Source organism: Falco naumanni, chromosome 5 (assembly GCF_017639655.2).
Source record: "Falco naumanni isolate bFalNau1 chromosome 5, bFalNau1.pat, whole genome shotgun sequence".
NCBI classification, from domain to species: Eukaryota; Metazoa; Chordata; class Aves; order Falconiformes; family Falconidae; genus Falco; species Falco naumanni.
This window is the reverse complement of record NC_054058.1, coordinates 38,949,524-38,968,132: the sequence shown is the minus strand read 5'-3', so window position 1 is coordinate 38,968,132 and position 18,609 is coordinate 38,949,524. Positions and strand designations below refer to the sequence as shown.

General features: G+C 35.3%; 1 protein-coding gene across 1 annotated transcript in view; it reads right to left on the bottom strand.

The window, feature by feature from the left end:
• The window catches only part of PTPRQ (protein tyrosine phosphatase receptor type Q), a 141,780-nt gene that overhangs the window by 65,141 nt on the left and 58,030 nt on the right, over positions 1-18,609 (bottom strand). Inside the window, exons 32-39 of the mRNA XM_040596994.1 lie at positions 17,479-17,661; positions 16,672-16,773; positions 14,188-14,308; positions 10,271-10,431; positions 8,581-8,726; positions 1,639-1,804; positions 901-1,191; positions 365-640 (exon numbers count right to left, since the gene is read on the bottom strand). Of these exons, the coding sequence (XP_040452928.1) occupies positions 365-640; positions 901-1,191; positions 1,639-1,804; positions 8,581-8,726; positions 10,271-10,431; positions 14,188-14,308; positions 16,672-16,773; positions 17,479-17,661 (1,446 nt within the window). The remainder of the gene's footprint in view (positions 1-364; positions 641-900; positions 1,192-1,638; positions 1,805-8,580; positions 8,727-10,270; positions 10,432-14,187; positions 14,309-16,671; positions 16,774-17,478; positions 17,662-18,609) is intronic.

Below are 18,609 nucleotides of genomic sequence, written 5' to 3'. Positions count from 1 at the left end.
ATGTTTTATCATTTTTCAGTTACGTTGGGGTATGAAGAGAAAGGTATTGCTGCTTGTTTCAAAATCCCTGACATCTGGCTAACTGTAACACATTCCAAAGGCAAAAGGCATTTCTCCTTGGAGTTATTTTTTTAATCATATGCAGAATGCAACCACCTCTTGCACATTGTGGCAGAAGGAGGAGAACTCAGGAAAGACTTCCTTTTAGTCTTTCCTTCTTCTGAAAGCTCATCATGCGCAGACCAATGGAAAATAAATCCTTCCTCTCAACTCTTGACAGGTCTGATGTTCAGATCTAAGACAGATGCAGTAACAATGGGCCAATATTTCAAAACTGGTTACAATTACAATTGAATTTGCTTACCTGACTCATCTGTGTAGAACTGAAGCATGGCAGATGGACCAGGTCCTTTTATTGTTCTTGCAGCTGCATAAATACTGTATAATGTGAATGGTAGAAGGTCTTCCAAGATGATAAAGTTATTGGTGGTAGAGAATGAGTTATTCCTTTCTGGCCCAAATAAATTTAAATCATAACTTCTTATAATACCACTTGGCTTAACAGGAGGGTCCCATGAAAGCATAACTGAGGTAGTTGAGAGATTTGAAAATGTTTTGATTATAGGTGCTGATTCTGGGACTACATGAAAAAGTAAGAAAGAGAAAAACAAGAGTAACCTCAGAAAAATATGAGTTACAATGAAAAATGTCTTTTAGCTATCAGTTAAACTGGAAAATTCTATTTCATGGTCTCAACACAGAAACGTGTAGCAGTTGTTTGTGTAATTGTATAGCAAAAAAGCTTTAAGTAACAAGAGAAAAACAGACACACAGTATTTTTTTCTTTTAGAAAACTATTATTTTTCTACATTTCCTTAGGAATAAATAAAATATACTTACCATCTTCATCCGTTCTTATAGGCAGACTAAGAGCATGCAGTTCAGAAGATCCTTTATCAGTGGCTGGTGTGATTTTCAGAATGTAATCAGTGTATTTCTCCAGATTATCAAAAATGATGCTTGTGTTGTAAGTAAGGAAAGACAATGTCTTATTGGTTCCCGGTTGCAGTAAACTTAGAGAAACATGAAAGAAGACTAAGCCATTTGGCTGGGATGGTGGAAGCCAGCTTACATTTACAGAAGATGAAGAAATGTTTTGATAGACCAGATTTTCAACAAAACCATCTGGGACTATGAGAGACAATAAGCAAAAAATAAATGCATGGATTACAGTAATAAAGCACCAAAACCAAAACAGAAACAAATATTCAGTATGATTATTTTGTACAATTTTAAAAAATCATTTATGTTTCACTATCAAAAGCAAAATATCTTGAAAGCCTATATGAATAATCATCTATGTTAAAGTTGTTTAACAAGAGTCTTAATGATGGTTTAAGACTATTTTTATTGCTTGTATCCAGAGAAGCTTGTGAACTACATTATTAGTGTTACAAAGCAAAGACTCATATTAAAATGTCTTCCTTGCAAAGAAAAAATACTGCAGTTTTGAAAACAGCAGTTGCTGGACTTTTTTTAAACTTTGCCATCATAAGAGTAAAACAACTTTAAGGTTAAAGAATATTTAATAAATGGAAGCACTGATATACACTAAGCATTAAAAAGTTATTAACTTACTATCCTGATCTGTATACACATCTATTATTTCACTGGTTTTGTTTCCATCTCCAAAAGCTGTGCTTGCAGTTAACCATAGAGTATAATGACTGTATTTTGCCAAGTCATCCAAAATTGCAGACTGGGACATACTGACATCACTGTCGTTACCATAACTTGAGAAATTCTAAAGGAAAAAAAAAAAAAAAGTGTTGCCATTGAAAATATTATTTATTCATTGTTTTATCTTTCTAGTTTCCCATTTACCCATCACCAGCATCAACAGATATGATTCAACATAGTGTTCAGGAGACATAAATCTACTCTTTGACTCCTAATGAGTCCTGATTTTTACTCAATACTCATTTATTGTATTATGTTTATTGTTACTCCTTGTAAGTACTACAGAATTAAGTACTACATAATTGACTTCTGCTGCTGTTTGTAGTTGTTGAATGTCAATCCATCTTTTTTTAAAACATTAAAACTGTAATGCAATGTGTTTATCTATATTGCATCAAGAAAATGAAAAATAAACCCCATCATCTGTTAGGTGCTCATAGATTACATGATCACACATGTGGCTGCTTTCCCTGACCTGCATGGAGCAAATCAAAGGATTTCTCTCACTTCGTCCCATTTTTATGAGTAGAACTTACAGAAAATTGTCTGATTTTGAATTTAAAAATTTCACCAGCAGAGATCTTACCACAACACTAGATAAACTGTTCCTTTTGTTAGTTGTCCTTTCCATTAAAAACATGCCATTAATTGTAATGCAAATGCAGTGGATTGCATTACACTGAGGGAACTGACAATTTCTTTTTTTTGTGCAGTTACTTGCTAACAAAAGGTTTGCAACAGAACTAAGACTCACTTTCTTTTGAACTATATAAAAAATTCTACTAAAACTATGACTATAGCAATAGACTAGTGCTCTATATAGATTAGCCTCTCTGAGGAGGCTATTCCTGTTTGGAATGAACCATTTTGGAAACCAAAAAGAAAAAAAATATAAATCAGATTATTTATGTAAGGCCAGCTATTCCACATAACTGATTGTGTAAAATCACCCACTGCTTTACAGGAACCTGACTTAGGTGATCCAAAGCAGTTTGGTTTATGATTTGAAAACTGTTACCAGGTTAGGTACTCCATAAGCATATTCAGCTCCAGCATTGTGTAGGAAGTCAAAGCTTTGCTCCTGATTCAAAGATTCAGTATCATTCCTCGCCAGGAGCCACATTGCCCCGTTGAGCAGATAGCATGGGCAGTACTTCTCAGGACCAAAGAAGTCCTTTTAATATTTCTACATAGCAACATTTTCATGGTAAGATGGATTTTGCTCAATCCCCTGATGAATTGCCTAGTACATATTCCAGTTATGTGGCTTGCCCACTGTTTTCAGTGTTTCATCCTATTCACACCCTCCATTTCCTTAAAATCAAAGTTAGCTTTTAATTAAACTCTTTCCTAAAAAAAAAAAAAAAGAGAGGCTGTGATAGCAGGCTTAGTAAACCAGGAGAAAGTTGACTGTAATGTGTGCATATTTAAATTCAGAAATACCACAAATAAACACAGGTATACTAAAAGTGCACATTAAAAACAGGTTATATTTCTCTTCCTACAGAAGTCGCTGTGATATGCTCTACAAAACAGCTGAGTCAGTACTGTGCAAACTGATAGTTCAGTATGAAATCTTGATGTCTGTCACCAATACATATCAATTTATATATCTAAAGTAACATTTCATTAATTTTTTTGTACAGGCAAAATTATTTATTTCTGCAGAAAACAATAGGTGACACTGATTCATTTCCCTAAAATTTTTATATCTGTATCTGAAGTCCTAGTTTTGCCTACATTCACTAGTGAGTACCTAAAATAAATAAGTAAACTGCTTGGCAATGAAAATGTAAGCCTATATTTTGCATGCAGAACAGAAGCTGCACAAATTAGTAGTATAAGTTTCTATATCCACTGATTAACTGATTTAGAGCACACAGGTTTGTCTGAAAGAGGAGGTTAAGTCAACATCAGTCAAAATACTAAGAAATTCCACCTTAATATATGACTTTCTTCTAAATGTAGATGGAAACTCACACTATATTCATGTAAGTAATTGAAAAAAGGCTGGGAAGACCTTTGCTTTACACTTGGGTAGGGTAAGATACAGGAAACAGAGGATCAAATTCTAAGGTATTTAATTAAACTTTCTGATACTCCAGCACAGTATGACAGAAAAAACCTTCTGACCCAGAAGCATCATTCTGCTTCTGTTGTTATTATTATATATTGTAATTATTAATATTTAGTATTGATAATTAGTTTTTTAAAAGACAATTCTCTGAGTTTTGAAGGTAAAAATGTCAAAGGTATCACATAAAGTTTCAGCTCTAGATTTAATGGGAGTTTATTGGTATGAACAGCTGAAAATCCAACTCATAGTTTAAAAAGCATACCTTTACAATTTAGTCAGCTGTCTGGCCGTCAAGGACTCAGTGAACCAATGTGAAGGCTCTAACAACAGGCTTTTTAGTGGTTCAACAAAAACCATTTTAAGAAGTCGTCCCTTTACTATAAAGGAGCCCAAGGACTCAGGATTACCTCAAACTTGTGATATGACAAAATATTAGATAAGAATGAACACATAATTAAGAGTAAGGGTGAGCAGGAAGAACTGTGCGAGTACAAACTGAGAAAAGATGAAACTTGTACTAATTGTACCCTGGGGATAGAACACTATAGGAAGTTTTACAATTAACTGTGGCTGCAGATGAAAGCAAACAGCTTAGGATCTTTGGCTACAGCTGAAGAAGTTCTTCCTTCTGTCCCTTTCTTCATCCATACATGAAAGAAGTTTTGACATAGCAAAGTATCAGATTATTAAAAGCATCTAAGTGTAAGCAATACACAGGCCATGAAAGCGTCAGCAGAAAGTAGTATCTTCTTCACCTCAGGAAGCAGCAGAAATTTTCAGTGGCATAAAGCTGTAATTAGTTGTACACAGACAACACAGTGCTGCTGTTCTTCACTGTTAATCTTCTTCCCCTGTTCTGTTTCCTTCTCATGTTCATGGTATTGTGCTGTTTTGAGTTAGAGTATCACAGACTTCGGCAGTCAGGTGAGACTGGTGACACTGCGAGGGCTAATCCAAGCCAAACCTCAAGGAGCATGATTCACACTGTTCCAGGGCCAACCTAAGTGAAGATAATTCCTCTTTGTGTGCTGTACCATTCTGAGGATAGCTTTTAAAAAACATTGCAGTGTATTTTAGAGAAGTTCCCCTTTTCAGTCATACTGGTGGTGGTGAAAGAAAATGTTTGATTGTTAAGTTAATGTGGCACATTGCTTGCATCCTTTGTCTACACCTGAAAGGCAGACCAAGCCAAATTTCACTCTTAACTGTATAGTCTTGTTCACTTGCCTTGAAGTATGGGGGTGGATGATTTAGGGTATAATGTTCAGTCTCTAGAAGGGCTGTGGGCTTTTTTTCTCCACTTAGTTCCTGGTTCCCCTGTCTGCTTTGGCAGAGCAAGGCAGTTGTCATCTGTACTGAAACTCCACACTGGAGAACTTTTTCCAAGCATAAATTTATATTTGTAATTAGCATCTTTCCCACATTCTTGCTAATCAAAACACAAGTACAAAAAGATTGAATAAAAGTTTATTCAAATCAACAATATCTCTTAAAGATCAGTATTTAGCAACCAGATAATCACTTCCATAGATTCTTTGACTTCTTTCCTCAGTAAGAGGGAGCATGTAGGCACTATGATTGCTTCAAGCACCATCCAAGGCACTGTAGAACAAAACTCGCAAAGCTGCTATTGCAAACAGTGAAAGCTTAAACTGTAGGAATCCAGCAGCATCATAGAGAAATGATGCAAAGACGAGGTATAGTGCCATATCATCTGTGTAGGAAGTGCCCTTCATCAGAATACGTACTATATCTTTACTGCGCTGGAGCAGAGTAGCAAACATAACCCGAAAAGCAGCATTTTCCCTAGACTTGTGGCAGGAGAAGAAGAAAGATAAAGCTGAACTTGAACCTAGCCTAGTGCAAGTGATGGCTTCTTCTATTTGGCTACCAGTCATTCCTCCCGCTCCGACACTTTTTCTTTTAAGACCTGTCATCATCCCCATAGAAACAGCCTACTCATCTACCAAAATCCTCAAATCTAATCTCCATCAGCCTACTCATCTACCAACATCCTCAAAGCTAATCTCCATCATAAATTTTTCCTTCTGCTGTTCTGGTTCTGAATCCTAGGTCTGAGCATCCCAGGCCTTCTGATTGGACAGCCACAGTGTGATTTTTCATGTAGACCTGCAAATCAAAGAAACTATACATTACTTTTCTGCCCTGTGAAGGTATATAACTTTTTTCTTGTTAAAGGAAAAGTATTTCTCCTGCAAGTTTCTGCATCATGTCAAGGACTAAACTGCATCCTTTATCTCAGGTCTTTTGTTTTCTTTCCCCTTAAACAAAATGCTTTACTCTGCAGCTACTAAACTCCTGTTTTTAAGCTACTCATAATCAGTGCTTTATATTAACTAGGTTTTAATATGCCTGAGGAGTTTGAGAACATGTGAGAAGAAGAGAGAAACTGAGACGACAGAATAGCAGTAGTTTTAGTATGACTGTTATATCTATTTCAGATCATGCCAGCACTGGAAGATGTTAATTTTCTTGATATTCTTCAGCCAGGATGGCTTTCCAGGCTTCTAGAAGATATACTTTCAGACTTGGACCTCTGTTATTATGTTCTGACAAAGAAGCAGATGAAAGACTGGCAGCGAATGACTGCCTACAAGCAGTGTGCCTGAGAAGGTGGAGTTCCTAGAAATGTGAAAAGATCATACTAATTTTTTAAATCTCCTGTATCATTTCCCAAATTGAAAATACAGATTGGATGAACATAAGCAAAATGGTGACCTAGTTGCAGAGTATTACAGTTAAGGATTATTTCTTTCCAAATGTGTGCAATACAAAACTTACTAACAAACCCTGCAACTATATTCTAAGTTACAGATAGTTGTAAACTGTATGTGTGCATACACTTATACAGCTTAAAACTGTATATATCATATTTATACATCAGGCTGCATTCACACATGCATTTCTCTGTTGTAAAAAGAGTAATATAAAATATCTGACAGAAACAAGCAGGGGAGATTTGTTTTTTTCTCCTGTTTGAAATCAGTCTTGCACCCACAGGAATGCCAATGCACAGGAGTGCAATGTAGATATGGTAGTTGCCATGCCAAACAGTGAACAGAGAGGCATGTGAAGGGCAGAGGAGTTAAGGGGAGCAGACAGATTAGGACTGGATTGTGATTTGAGAGATTAATGGTGGTCTCCCATGGCCAGTAAGAGACAGATGCAACAGCAGCTGAAACGTATTTTCTGATGACAGAGGGATGGGTTAAAAATCAAAGCTGAAAGGGCAAAAATGGCAGTTTCCACACCTAGAAGTGGAGCTACTGTCAGTGCTTTTTTGCTGTCCACCACATAACATGCCAAAACTGTGATAACTTCTACCCAACCTTTCCTTCCCAACTACATCACACAATAATGAAACTGGACCCTCACCTTGCTGTGCCAGGGCTACTGTGCTCCATCTTTGCTATCTTGCTCCTTCATTTCCAAAGTCATGGGCACATCCAGATGGATTTTAGCTCTCAAGTGTATCAGTTTCACCTTAATCATTCACCTGAGTTCCACCTTCCTAAAGGCAGGAATAGCTGAAGTCTGTAGTCCTCCTCTAAAGTTGCTTGGGTTGTCCAAGAATTAGATAAATGCAGACACTCTTCATAGGACAGGCTAGTTCAGGTAATGCAGTGGTGTAAAAGTCTCTCCAGGGATTTGTTAGGCTAAGAAAAACTCTTTTGGTATAACGGTGCATGCAAGCAAAGTCTGAAGCTCTGAACAGTAGCCCTGATTTTAATCTCATCAGAATGTGAATTCATGGCATGGTCCTGCTTGCATCTGAAACTATGCAGACTGAGCCTGGCAACCACACAGCTTCACAGAAGTCAGAGAAGTGTATGCACTGAAGTATGCCAGAAATAATTCAGTCAAAGGTATTTGTAACATTTGTGAATATTTTTTTCTAGTTATCCTCAAACACATTCATACCTCACACTAGATATATCTTGAACACAAAGTTATGCAGTAGAAGTAATTTCTCATGCATTAGTTTCTTCATGAATTTATATTTCTTTCTTTTCTTCCACATGTGTAAAGCTTGTAACCAAAACCCTGTAAAGGAAGCTTGTTTCTTCTTATTATATTTCTGTATTATAATATACTCTTAGAAAGGAGAACAGAAAAGCTATATATAAAATTAACAGATGTGGTGCATAATTAAGGATGAAAGTAGCAACAAAAAAACCCTACATGGAAATGTGCGGATCACCAAAAAATTATAAATAACATTTTGTCTTTTATGCTTTAACTTAGGAATCTCAATACCTTTGTTTCAATATACTAAACAGTAATTTCCTTTTAAGAGTAACAGAAAAAAAGAAACAATTTATTCACTACTTTGACATTATCTTCTTCTTTTCAGTACTGTAAATACATGTATTAAAACCAGAACTGTTACAGAAATTCATTCCAATTGATAGATTAGACAAAAATAGTCTTAACAGTACAATGAATGTAACAGGTCTTGTACCTATCTATGCTGTGCATAAAAATGTATTAGATATATGTGTGTGTATATACATGTTCATATAAACTTTGAAATATGGAATATTACACAAAACCTATTTGCTTTAATGCTTAATAAAATGAATATCCAATGACATGATTATAAGATGTGCTTCTCTCTTTGTATGTTAAAAAACTGCCTTGTGATAAAGGAATTATGAAATAACAATATAATGATAACTATAAATTAATTACTAGAACACTTTATTGAATTATACAAGAGAAGAATACAAAAATAAGCTCACCTGTATGAATATTCCTGAATGATTTTTGAAATAAACTGAGTAGTACAGTATATTTCCATTAGGTTTTTGAGGAGGAGACCAGAATAGCATTATTGATGTGGAAGTAAGGTTTCTGTACACAACATCTTTTGGTGGATCACTTGGTGCTGAAAAAATATTAAGTATTAGCATACCTAACTCAAGGTTTTGTACATTTTAGTGCCCAAGAAACACCCACTACAGATTTGACATCCTATGTCAAATTAAATGTATTTCTGATTATTTCCAGAAGCAGTTTTTATACCATAATGAAATACAATAGTAGATATAAATACATTTTTAAAATGCTATTTTGCAGACACAATTGTATTTAGCTTCATTTGTAAACAGATACGCTTTTCTTATAGAATTTGTCTTGTACTTACTGCTTTGGGCAGATGGAAAAATCCAATTTGCAGATATAGAAATTGACTGAGTTAGGCCTTTATGCTCCATATATAGTTAATAGGGAAAAAAAAGATTTGTTTCAGAAAATCTAAATAAAAATCCTTGTTCTCTCTTTTCTGATTATAAACAGAATTTAGGCTCTCAGCTCATGTAGCTAAACCAGATACTTGATCATTTCTGGTTTTTTCCTCTTTCCTCAGCCTAATAAATGTGCAGGAAGGACCCTGTAAGTCTTCTTCGATTAGCCTCTCCTTCTGTCATATAAAGAATAGCAGCATATGGTCCTTCTCAGTAGCACAGTGCTGTAGGAGACTCAAATTCAGTTCCTGAAGTCATCATAAGATAATTTAAATCCCTCTTTCTCACCATCCAAGAAAGTGCTCTACACAACATGCAATAGAGTACCGAACACTGTAAGTTATCTTATCTCTCTTATTTTGTGCTGTTCTAAATTGCATAAAATACTAAAATATTAATTGAAGGAGGAACTCCCAAGATCAGGTCCTAAAAATTGTGCCCTGGAAAGTCAGTTCATGTTTCCATAACATCTTCAATAGGAAAGACTGGGAATACCTACAACCTGATGATTTAGACAGTTTTTTTATGGATGGCTAATCCTACCACTGATTGTGTGTTGGGAAGTCAGTTTATCTATGCACAAAGATTCTGAAATATGCCTGCATACTATCCATCTTGGACCAGATTGTAGCAACATAACTGATGGGAAAACCAGAGACAATAATTGAACTGAATGACTTTCAAATCACAGTATATACTATCATCATTTATAACAGTCGTCTACCATGTTGGAAGTATAAAATACTGAAAATATAATAAATAAATCAGTGTACACTTACAGATTTAATTTTCACATTAAAACTATTTCAGACTTGAGAGACTCTAAAGAGTATTAACCCTAGAAGAAGTTGTGTCATGGCAAGGTAAAGAAAAGAGCTGTTAAAAGATATTATAAAATTAACTGTATTTATTTCAACATTTAAAATTAAAATTATTTTAATCTTACCTGTTTTGAAGGGTAATGCAAAGTTTTGCTCAGTAAATTAACAGAAACGCCACCATAATTTTATAGAGCTATGGCTATAGGTGTACACACATAGAAAGACCCACACAAACAGACAGGTAGAATGTCTCTTCTTGACCAGTCAAATGCCATTTATACTTCAGTAGCTTTATTAACTTAAATAAGGCTGACAGGAATTTAAGGCTGAACGAAATTAGACATTCATACTATAGATAAGCTTACCTCCTTCAGAAGTTCTGAATATTATAGTATCACTTTTTACGTTGCCATCTCCAAATCTTGTACTTGCTGTTAGGTAAGTACTATACTCATAGTTATTTTCCAGGTCTGTGAACTGCAATGACGTTTCTGTTACATTAACACTCCTTTTTGACATTTTATTCCTAAAGATAAAGTATTTTATTAATTATATATACACACTATTTCTGTATGTATGCAAATGTGGCATATGATATACAATTGAAAAATGCAATATTGTGGTAAATACAAATATTTTAGGGTTTAAAAAAAGACAACAGCAACTTTTGTCTTTTATGTTGCAAAGCTCACTTTTGTACTGTAGCATCACAATAGGGTTTTTAGTTTTGCTTTAAAAAAACAAACACAGAAATATATTTGTAAATTATATCAGGAAAGACAATGACTATATGGAGTATCAAGGACAAGCATGTCCATCTAGTAACTGCTATCAAATGGTTGTGTGGTACCCTTGGGAAGGACACAGTAGGGCATAACTAAACTGTCTCCCTGGACAGGAATAGCGAAATATAAAAAGATTATAGCAGGGAGCATGCCCTACTGTGACTCTGTGAAATTGGTCAGAAGGCTGAAGTTATAAATGGAATAATAGAAGATGATATGGAACAGGAATTAGCTGGTGCTGAGTTAATTCTGGTGGAATGTAGCAGGGGATCAGAATGGAACTCTAGTCAGGTCAAAACCCGCCTAGAAAGACTGTAGGATGTAACATTAATAAAACACTGGTATTAGCATAGGTATGAAATGATTATCAGAAAGTAAAATAAGATACAGAAATAGCTAACTTGAATTCAAAAAGTCTGCTATATCTCATTAAATTTATTTAATCTTTTATGAAAAAAATAGCAGGAAAAAAAAAGGTAGCTAATGTTCCATTCTTGCAAAAATTTCTGTATGAGTGGGTGCCCTGTGTCTTTAATGGGATTTCATACAAGGATGTTAATTTGACAAGTAAAACCAAATATCTTGCTCCAGGAGTCACTGTGGAGCTCTTCACAAACAAGACAATGAGTTCTTATTCTACAAAGAGAAAGACTGATCAAAATTATTAGAAGGGCTGATTTTCATCCTTTGATAAATGAATGAATGTCTCATTAGCAAGGATTCACCACCATCTCATACTCTTGAAATAAAGTCACATTAACAAACAATTGGAATGAGAAAATGTATGAGAATGAAAAATCTAAATTTTTCCTATCTCTTTCAGATTTGGAGTGGGATGTCTGTTGACGTGGGAAAGGCTCTTGGTAACAAAGTTAACAACATTTACATTTTCCTCAAACTTCTGACATTTTGAATAATCAGTAAAGAGATAAAAAAGGTTGCAGCTGCAGTTATCAAATTCTATACAAAGAAAAGACATCTTTCTTGGATCTTTGCCCAATATATTCTTAGTATAGAAAAACATAGCTGGTTATAATTTAGGTAAGGAGAAAATCCACAGTTTAGTGCTGCAAAAACATCTACTCTGAGTAATTGCATTCTTATATTATTTGCCAATATTTTTTTCTACAATCAGGCATAGTTGGGAAGAAGAATAAAAGCTTGGGGTGTTTCAAGAAAATTTGATTTTCTGTTTAGAAACAATTGCAACTGCAATCAAAATAATAAGAAATCACTGATCAAAGTGAGCGCAGTCTTCACAGATAATGAGAGAAAAGGTACCTAGCAGAATAAGCTAAGCCAAGGAATTTAAATTAAGAACAATATTATTAAGTTTTAATTGAAATCTTTTAGAAATCCAGAGGTTCTAAGAAATTGCATACATTCACTTGACAAAGACAGGTAACACATTTTCGTAAAAATCTGTACTTTGAAGTAGATCTAGTCAGTCATTATCTTACAAAAATATGCTGAACAGGATAATGCCAAAAGACAAGAGCTATATACAAGTTCAGTAATTTTGTTAATACGTCTTTAATACTCTAGAATTGCAGAGTCAGGGAGTAAGAACTGGTAGACTCAAGGCATATAGAAAGTTGCTTTACTACCTGCTAGCATCCAAAACCATCTTGTTCTGTGATAAATTCCATGAAAGATAATAACAATGAAAACATTACACATATTACCCTTTCTATTCTAGTTGTAGATTCTTGTTCCCAATTCATTAAAGAAAGGTTACTAAACTCTTTATAACTATTGCAATATATTTAAGAGAAGGAATATTTATTCAGCATCTGTATTAACCTTCCTCTTTCTGCTTCATTGAGAAGCTCTTGGATTAATGATCTCCCCCCAAATATATTGAATGCCTCCCAAAAGCAGCAACCATGACACAGCAGCTTGCCTTGTCAAATCTCACCCTATAATGCAACTTTATAAAATTTTATAGACAATTCTGTTAAATACTCAAAGTTCCCCTCCTTCGCCCCTCACCCCCTACCCCCAAACCCAGAAAAAACTCCAAGGAAGGAGTGAATTTGTGGCCCCTTTGAAGGCAACAAGAGCTTTTCTCTAATGGCCTTTGCCTTAAGATGATACCTAATGCCTCTCTAATTTTAGATATGGCACAGTAAGGACAAATAAGACAGAGCAAGGAGAATACGGGAGAAAAAAGGACAAGGCTTACTGCAAAAAGTTATATGGTTGCTTTATTCAAATTTTTAGAAAGATGGATCAATTAACAGTTTTAAAAAAATAATTCTGACTAACTCATTAGTAATAGTAACAAAAGCAGTAAGCTTTAAGGCAATATAAGGATGAAAAGTTGTATAACCTCAAGTCTTTGAACACAGCCTCTATCAAAACCATAATCCTAATCATGAAGTAACTCTTCCCTAGCTAGAGGATAGCCTTTAATTTAATGTTTTTCGTGGTTAAAAAGCACCAGATCTTGCCAATATGGTAGAAATAACATGACAAGCCAAATTTAAATTTTCTAGAAAGAAGAGCTCATTCCCATTCACTTTATCACCAATTTAACTAGAAGCTAAAATTTTAAAAAAAAATAAATCAGTAGGAACTGCGGCCAAACCCTACCTCAAACCTGTCAAGCAACATTAAAATGATAAATGTAAGCTCAATAGCAGTCTCTTTATAATGACTGCTGATTTGCATCTCATAAGGTGCACGTTAACATTTGTTTCCTACACCTTAGTAGAGGCAATAAAATAGTAGAGCATAAATGCAATATATTGTGACAAAAAAAAATAAAATATTTGCACCCCCAGTAGAAGTTATACAGAGATTTTTTAAGAGATGCCACATCACTAGACCAAACTATGTTATGCAGAGAATAGGACAGAAACTGCAAGTTTTAAAGTGTCAAAACTCCTTTTTAAAGATGAAAAAAAAATCCCAGAAGGGATGACAGGAGAAAAAAAACCAACACCACAGAGAAAAAGAAAGGGTAGATTAAAAAAACCTCCCTCACAGTAAGTGAAAAATATCTGTTAAAAAATACTTGTTTCCTATGAATGTAATAAATATAAAATATAATAGTAGACATAAATGATAGCACATACAGAGACTCTTAACATTGCTCTTACTCACTTTCTACAAAAGGAAGCAATATTTCTCTTATTTTAAGCCTATTTCAAATCTCCTTGACAATTTAGCATAAGTTTGTGTTCTGCCTTACTATAGGCCTAATCAGAGCACAATGAAAATAGTCACCACACTCTGATTTAAATTTGAATTCATTTATCATAACTTAACTTTTAGAGAAATATTGAAAATACTTACAAAATACTTAATACCCCAATTTTCAGCTAGCACTTTATGTCTGAATTTGTATATATGAAAAGCTAGTATTTTAAGTGCCGGATGAATATTCATTCTCCAAAAAACGTGTAATCAACACATTGTGTAAGAAAAACCTAACATTCCTGATAGGTTACAGATTAGTATTTATCCTCAGAACTACTTCCAGAAAATCTTACCAGACGTAAACTGTGTAATAGAGGATAATTCCATTTGGCTCCAGCGGAGGTTTCCATGACAACTTCACAGTGACACCCGACAACTGTTTTATGGAAAGGGATTCTGGAGGAGAACTCGGAGCTACAAAATGAGAGAACGGGACACAACATCTTGTTAAACAGCTAAGATCGATGGGATACACAGCATCCTTAAATAGGTTTTTAATTATTTGTGATGGAAAATAAACTTTGTGCTACACTGGTACAATGTCCATCAACAAGCATTAAGGCACAGCTTCTTTTCCTTTTTCTGACAGATGATAAAAGAAGATTTTGCATGGTGGTGTTAGAACATCTGTTTCTGTGATTCAATGGAAAAAGTACTTCATGAGAAAACAAAGCAACGGGTAGGTCACAGTGATTCACCTACTGTCCAAGTACATTGCTGTAATTTTTTTTCCCCCTTCTAATAAAAGCAAGAACTTTATAGGTATGAACACACGTAAAACACCGCAAAATAGTTCCCCTGAGGAAAAAGAGCTGCTGTAAAGAATTATACAAAGCACCAAAAGGTGAAAGAATGGATAACTATGACATTGAGAGATGATAAAAATGTGGGATACTAGGCAGCAGTAAAATCTATTCACTCCATCAAATAAGGACCACATTCATACATTTAATATGTCACAAGGGCAAATATAAAGATAGACATTGACTGAGACCCTTGAAATTCATTTTAAAATGAACTCTACATGACACCATACCACGACTGTGTAGGGAAACAATGTCAGTAATGACAGTGTTAGACCATGTTTGATTTCATTCTAAAGTTCATATAAATATTGCTGAGGGAAACCATACTCATGTATGCATAAGTGATACTGCTTTGTATTAGAATGTTACTGAGAAGTAAACTTTTTTCTTCATCCTGATTCACAGATATGTATGTATCACTATGAAGTAATAGTAGAATTACTTTTGTTTTTCTCAAATAAAACCAAAGAGCATCATGCACTAAAAATTCAGGTCATAGCTGTAGTCATGCATGAAAATTGAGAATATGAGCATAGCTATTAGCAAATCTAAGAAATATTTGGTCTGAACCTTGGAACACTGTGTTCTTGTGAAGAAAGAACATGTGGTGTATTATAAATATTGTTTCTCAGTTGTTGTTCCTTCTATCACTACCTCAAAAGTTGGCATAAAGGTTTTAGAACTCTGTACATTTAAGAAAAAAATATTTTTCATGAGCAGAGGTTCACTGAATTCAGTGAATGCCTGTATTTACTAGCAAAAAATGGTGACAGCTGTATTTACTGTTTTACTTGTTATATTACCCTCAGTGGCTCTATAATAAAAGATCTGTCATACTGTGAATGTCATGTCTTTTTGGCATGTCTAGTTCATTCTACAGTTCTTATTCAGAGGGTATTTTTTGCTGAAGAATGAATCAACATTGCTTTAAATAAAAATACTCTATGTAAAAGATGAATTTATCCAAATTGGCTGGTCCCAATGTGCTGCAGCAACATTACAGAAAGTGTGAATGTAAGCCCACCAACTTCATGGATCTTTGCAAAGATCCACTATCACAAAAACCTGGATCTTAGGCAAGTCAGTATTTCCTAAGACATGTAAAGAGACAATTTGGAAATGGCTGGTGGGATGTTTGTGTCAATGCTGCTTTAGTCTAGGTTCCCAGAGACTTCCTCCCTAAGCAATGAAGAGGGACAGGCACAGGCTCCTCCAAAATATTTCACAGAACCTAAGTTAAGATTCTGCTTTAAATTTTTTTCAGGATTCCCCCTCCAGAAACTATAGAGGGGACCAATGATACCTTCTCAACACTAAATTGGGTACTGAAAGAACAAATATAATTTCAAGGTTCCTCTGCTGATTTGTGACCTACTGTACTAATTAGCAGGGGATGCAATAACTTTGTTCCTTCCTCAGCCTGCAGCGCAGAACACTCCCCTGCTCAATTTGGAATTCCAGTACTACAGATGATGGACTTTGAGCATATTCAAAATATTAATAACTCTACATCTATATTTGTGTATCTGTGCAATGCATCTGTTTAGAAGAATCCAAATATCTCCAAACAAAAGAACCAGAAATATCCCTGGACCATTCAAGCTGCCTTTTGGTTGTTTTTCCTTTCTCCAGCTCTCACATGTCTGCAGAACCAAACATAATATTTAATTCTACCATGTGGTATATTAGATTAAAATAATATTAGTAAATTAAGATTCTTCAAATGAATAAGACCAAATGTCTATGCATAGCAATTGTGCCATTTCACATAGCTTGTACTGGTAAATACATTAAATGATAGATGACAGCTAGATGAATATATTTGTGTGTAGACAGTTAGATATAAATATCAAGACAGAGATATAATTGCAAAAAAAGTATATAAAACCTACACATACCTGACATGGAGTGTAAGATTAGCTTAAGACTACAGGCAGACAATGATACATTGCAACTTCTGTTCTGACTTACCATCTTCATCAGTCAGTATACACAGAGGTGAACTACGAAGGCCCTCCCCCATCGTGGTACTAGCAGACACTTCTACAGTATATTCTGTATATTTCTTTAAATCTAAATAAAGAAGAAGTATTCAATAAACCAACCATTCCATGGGCCAAATTAGGTTTTTTTTAATGGACCATAAGTAGTTCTGAAGTGCTAAACAGGCCCATCCCTTACACTGATGTGTGCCTTTATAGGCTTAAACAAGCCTTAAGAAAACCAACACAAAGTAGTCTGCATGAACAAAAGGAGAAGCAAAGCCCTAATTACCTGCTTATACTTCAGATTCCTAGAATGCTTTACAGTTTTCTATTAGCTGTACTCTGAAAATTTAATGGTTAAGGTACTGAGCTCCCAAGCAGTGTCATGCCTCAGTAATAATGACAGAACACAGAAAAAGATGCAAAGGTGAGTAGAATGGGAAGTATTTATTTTTATCCAGAATAAGATCAGAAAGATATGTAGGTGACTTAAGTGTTTACTTTGTCACATTTGCATACAATGATAGATATGCAAAGAAATCTGTTGATGATCCTTGTACTTTAAACATCTAAAATTAATGAGATATATGTCAGACTGTATCATCCACAGCCCATTCCACCACATTACGGCAGGACACAACAGGCTATTTTCTCAGAAAAGGTAGCATATAACTTTATATAAGGACAAGAAGGATCATGTTCAACTAATGAACTAATTGATCTGCATCAGTCTGTTGACCCCTTTTCATAACAATTTACAGTTGCTGTAAGTTCCAGAACATTATATACTGGCCTGTAATACGTAGTGTCAGAAGAGTAGTGTTTATGACTCTTTCCTCGGTTCCATTAGTCCTCTTGAGATATATTGTGTAGGTCTGTATGATTCCATTGGGAATAGATGGTGGAAAAAATGATAATTCAATTTCCATGGATGAGATGTTCCTATAGGTTATGTTTTCTGGTGCAGAATCAGGAACTAGAAGACAAAATTTAGTAAGAAGATTTCAGTCAGTTTCATTGGTTTGTTAAGCATTTCCTTAAACTGGTTTAAATGAAACACATTGTAAACATTTGGATTTTTATCCTAATTTTTGTACAAAATAAATTTTAAAAGAGGCTGAATTGGAAGATGTTACAGACACATACTGTAACAACAAGGTACAGATCCTTAAAAAAAAAATAAATAGATGGAAATCATCCTAACATGCCAGATAAAAAAAATTTGGAGAATAACAGTAAACTTTTCTTCTTATACCCCTATAACTAAGTCCAAGCTAGCTATTATCAGTAGATTTTCCTTGTTGTGATGCCATAATGTACACTTTGTATCAGCAACCTGCATTTTCTTCCTTTTTCCTGGGTATCTACACAGACTGTATGAATACTTGTATAGAAAAACAAAGGGAGCTTAACCTACTGCTGTAAGGGCCCTGAAAGCATCCCCCCCTCCTGGAGGTCTGGCTGCTAGGGCTTAGCAATAGTGTAGCCGAGGGCTGCCTCCTCCTTGCTGGTGACATGCTCCCAGGCAATGCCACAGTGAGGCTGCAGCCAGGGTTGACCACTGGCCTCTGGGAGCTGCTTTCAGCTGGGGCTTTCATGCTTTGCCCACCTGAGCTACAGCTCCTGCTGCATCACTGCCATGGCTGTGCTTGGCCATGGACCCACTGATCTAGTCCCTGACTTGTAGAGTGACGTTGCAGCCTGACCTCAGCTTGGGCCCATCACTACAGGCCTGCCCAGCTGTCATTGGGCTGCATCTGACTTGGTTAGTGTCACTGGAGCTGCTAACTCACTTTACTAGCTTGACCTCAGACCTGCCTCATCACTGTGGAGTGTTGGCAATCTGGACTCTAGACTGGCCCTGCCTGCCATCTCAGACCTGCCCTGCTCCCTTCGCTGGGGGTTGGTGGGACAAGTGCCGGCT